At 31.6% G+C, this 4,765-nt stretch overlaps 1 protein-coding gene across 1 annotated transcript; it reads left to right on the top strand.

Annotated features, from left to right (window-relative positions):
• Window positions 1-314: 314 nt before the first annotated feature.
• Window positions 315-1,268, top strand: LOC106324999 (somatic embryogenesis receptor kinase 1-like; the record flags this gene model as incomplete). The annotated part of the gene is given in 5 exon segments (XM_013763015.1): window positions 315-377; window positions 547-690; window positions 782-853; window positions 946-1,017; window positions 1,187-1,268. Coding segments are annotated over 5 exon segments (424 nt in total), but the record flags the coding sequence as incomplete, so codon positions are not given.
• Window positions 1,269-4,765: the final 3,497 nt, after the last annotated feature.

The following is a 4,765-nucleotide window of genomic DNA, read 5'->3' on the forward strand; positions in this document are numbered from 1 at the left end:
AATCCCCCCCCCCCCAATAGTTATTCCATCTAGTAATCAGTTTAACTTTGCCTACGTTGTACCTCATGGTTTTCTCAATTCTTTGTTACTGATTAAGATTACTTTCTGTTCCCTGCTTTTGTGAGTTCATACGCTTTTAGAAGAATCTTGGTGGATTCATTGATCTCTGAGAACTGTTTAATGAACCGATCACAACTTGTTGGGTGTTCTAAAAAGAATGCTTAACATTGTCTTGTAATCGTATCTCTTTTGATAAAGATTTGTATTCTCTTCTTAAATATGTATCTCTTTTGTTTTTTTGGCAGGGATTTGGGTAATTCAAACCTTTCAGGAGATCTTGCCCCTGAGCTTGGGAAGCTCGAACATTTACAGTATTTGTATGTCATCACATCTTTTGGCTTTGCACTTTAAACTTTATTTGCAGTACCAGCTGTTATAGATAGTGGAAATTAAAGTTACATATCATAAAGTGCAGCGAAAGCATCCACTACGATATTGATTTATGTAATAGAGAATGTAGATTAACTTGTCTTATAATTGACACAGGGAGCTGTACAAAAACAACATCCAAGGAACTATACCATCTGAGCTTGGAAACCTGAAAAGCCTCATCAGCTTGGATCTTTACAACAACAATCTTACTGGGAATATTCCTACTTCTTTGGGGAAATTGAAGTCTCTGGTCTTTCTGTAAGTTTTTTCTCAAAATTCTGAAAAGTCTATTGCTTTTTCTTCTTAATGCTTGATCTCTTCATACTCTTGAACTGTTTAATGTTTGCAGCCGCCTCAATGACAACCGATTGACTGGTTCAATCCCTAGAGAACTCACCAAAATTCCAAGCCTCAAAGTCTTGTAAGTTCAGCCTTTGAAGCCCTTTTTATCCAAACTATTGACTCCATGCTCTTACTTAATTACATATCTTCTTTGTCATCTTTTTTTCTCAGTGATGTGTCGAACAATGATTTGTGTGGAACTATCCCAATAGAAGGACCTTTTGAACACATTCCTTTGGAGAAGTAAGTTTTCTTCTTTCCCATTATGTTAATGTTTCTTCTGCATTTTTAATATTGGCACCCTTGTTACACAATGCTTTTTCCCATTAGGAATGATTGTGGAACCAAAAGCGTCTAAGTAGTCTTTGTATATGAGAATGTGTTGCTAATTAACTCAACAACAATTGTGCAGCTTTGAGAACAACTCGAGATTGGAGGGACCGGAGTTACTCGGTCTTGCAAGCTACGACACCAACTGCAACTGAGACAACTAGCAAAAAAAATTGGGGGGTGGACCTTTGTATGAGCACTTCACCACTTTTATTTATCAATATCACATCTATTATTATGTAATAAGTATATATATGTCAAGTAGTTGAAAAACGAAGAGAAAAACAGAGCCCAAAGACTAGCGTCTGTTTAACAGTTTTAAGTAAAAACATATACATGCGTCTTTCGTGTGTGTGTGGCACTGGTAGCAAGTTCTGCATTAACACTTGTGTAAGGTCTGTCATATAAAGCAAAAATGGTTTGGATATAGGTGCGTTATTATCACTTCACATTCAGTTATATTTTAAACATTCATTTCCATTTGACTACGATTAGTTTGTGGACATATAAACAAAATTACAAAAATATAGTTCTCTAATTCATATGTGGGATCAAAACTTCAAAAGAGAAAAGAAAAAGATGAATCAAACATGAATCATGTGTTTGTATACTTGTTGTGTTCTACTTTTTTGGTTTCGTAGGGTGTTCATGTTAAAAAAGTCATGTTCAATATTTCTAATAATTTGGTTTACTCACGAGTCATGTTTGAATTTTGTGGGTGCCAAAGTTATAATCATGTTTTCAGTATTGCGCGACTGGAAAGAAGAAAAATTTCACATTATATATGATCAAATTACTCTTGTGTTAAAAAAAAAAAAAAAAAAAAAAAAAAAAAAATATGATCAAATTACTCTATTTGCTTTGGAGACAAACCGACCGCCGAACAAAATTTAAAACGTGTGGATATAAAAATTTAAGACAAACCGGCATATGAAAACTTTACAACGTTTTAAGATCCTATCATTTACGCAACACATACTTGACTACACATGATCAATATACTTGATTAGTCACTACCATTTGATATCAATTAATACTTATTAGATTTTCATGGGACAAAGAATATGGTGCAACAGATTTCATCTCACTCCACAGTTCAAAGAGTGGTTGTATATAAAATAAGAACCTTTTCACTCTCTAGAACTAAAACCTGATGCTTCCAATTCAGGATAATCTAATTAACAAACCTCATATGACAAAACTTGTTCGCTTGAAATTCTATCATTAGTCTCATTGTCTTTGTTGAATAATGTCTTGAATCTGTTGGGCCTTAGTCTTTTTTTAAGTCCACTAGTGCTAGGGTTTTTCGGGACACAACTATATATATTTTGTGCCTCCTCTAAACCTAGTTAGCAGCCGTACAGAAACTAGATCTGATCTTCGTGTAGACAGATCTCTGTAATTCTTCCATCAATAAAATCTCTCTTTGGCCGTGGACGTAGCCGTTAGGGGTGAACCACATTAAATCTCGGTGTCTTTCTTTATTGTTTATCCATCTGTTAATCTCTATCTTCTCACATTCGTCACAACAAACTGGTATCAGAGCTTCGGGTTGAATCTGGTGAGAAGACATCGGAGATGAATATGAAGATCGACAAATTTACTGGAAGGAACAGTTTCAGTCTCTGGCAAATCAAGATGAAGGCGTTGCTGAAGCAACAAGGTCTTTGGGCACCGTTGTCAGGGAAGAAGGTTGAACCTGTTACTACTGAGATGGAGGTTACTGAAGAGAAAGCGTATTCAACAATTTTGTTGTGTCTGGCAGATGAGATCATCATCGAAGTTTCCGGTGTTGATGTTGCAGCTGATTTGTGGTCGAAGTTAGAGAGTCTATACATGACGAAGTCTCTGACTAAGAAGCTACTTATGAAACAACGTCTTTTCGCTCTGAAGATGCAAGAAGGTACACAACTCCAAGATCATCTTGACAGTCTAAATTCAATCTTGTTGGATCTGAGGAATATTGATGTTAAGGTGGAAGATGAAGATGCACACTGAATCGAGGAGCTTATTGCGGTACTTTCTTTTTTTTTTTTCAAAACCAAAATTTTTGAATCGATTTACTATTTTTGTATTTTTGACAAATAATCATTGTTGATACTGTTAAACAAATATGCCACTAAAAATCGGGAAATCAATTAAATTAAATAATAAAAGTTTAATTGGACGTTTTAAAAAAATAATAATAATTGGACGTTTTTGTGAGTGAGACGCTTGCACTTGTCATGTTTGTTTCTAAACATATCTACTGATTGATGTTGAAACGATGTATGTTAGGAATAATAATTGGGGGAGAGAGAGAGGGACTTTTTAATCGCATTCTCTCATTTTTCAAACCCCTAAACCAAATTTTAAAGTTTTCTTCCTTCCCAAGAAACCGACCTATACAGTAAGGCTGTTCCAGATTCAGTGTCATATGCTTAAAGACTATGAACAGTAACATATACTGTATTGATTTTTATGTCAACCACAACTTAATTACAATCATTGCAGAAGAGGAAGAAGAAGAATTTCTAAAGAAGACTTGCTTGTTGTGTGTTTTATTACACGTAAAGAATTTCACATCTATGTTATTAGAGCAGATTCTCTATTATCATCACATTGTCGTGGCCTAGTGGTTTTCACTAGAGCAGGAGTTGCATTGTTGGTCCAAGACAGAGATCGACTCTCCTATGTCTTTAATAGATTCGGGTGTAACCTTTTTGAGTTTCAAAAAAAAAAAAATCTCTAGTATGATTCTACCCTTAAGTTTTTAATTTATTTACAACTTTATGCCATTATTTTTTTTTTCTTTTTTTAAAAAAGATTTTCGATCCCATTAATTCCATTAGTGTCATTCTTTAATGAGAAATTCCCTAGAATATATATTTTTAAGTTTTTGTCACAAAAATAGTCTTCAATGAAGAAAATGACCATAATAAGTTTTATTAAAAGGTAAAAAAATTTTACCATACTGTTAACTAATGTAGACTTAGGGGTTAGAGTTAAGGAGTGGGGTTTTGGGGATTTGATTTCAAATTTTTAAAAATTAAAAATTAAATTAAAATTTTCAAAATAAAAAAGAGCTATTTTGGTCATTTTTTTTTTGTTATTTTGTGACAAAAACTTAAAAAGAACTATTTGAGAGAATTACTCTTCCTTATTTTCGAACAATTGAAAAACAATTCGGCCAAACATTTATTTAATTAATCATATGCAGCAGCAATTACTAACATTTCATTAGTTATTTTTCGAATAATTAAATGCCACTTTACAATTATTGGCATGTCTACACCATTCTTCTATATATAGATCATCACAATTGTTAATAGATTAGATCATTTTATATAGAAACACAATTTCATCACTAAAAATATTTTTAAAATTTTAAAATAAAATAAATTCTAATTTCATCACTAAAAATATTTTTAAAATTTTAAAATAAAATAAATTCTAATTTCATCACTAAAAATATTTTTAAAATTTTAAAATAAAATAAATTCTAATTTCATCACTAAAAATATTTTTAAAATTTTAAAATAAAATAAATTCTAATTTCATCACTAAAAATATTTTTAAAATTTTAAAATAAAATAAATTCTAATTTCATCACTAAAAATATTTTTAAAATTTTAAAATAAAATAAATTCTAATTTCATCACTAAAAATATTTTTAAAATTT

Source organism: Brassica oleracea, chromosome C2 (genome assembly GCF_000695525.1).
Source record: "Brassica oleracea var. oleracea cultivar TO1000 chromosome C2, BOL, whole genome shotgun sequence".
NCBI lineage: Eukaryota > Viridiplantae > Streptophyta > Magnoliopsida > Brassicales > Brassicaceae > Brassica > Brassica oleracea.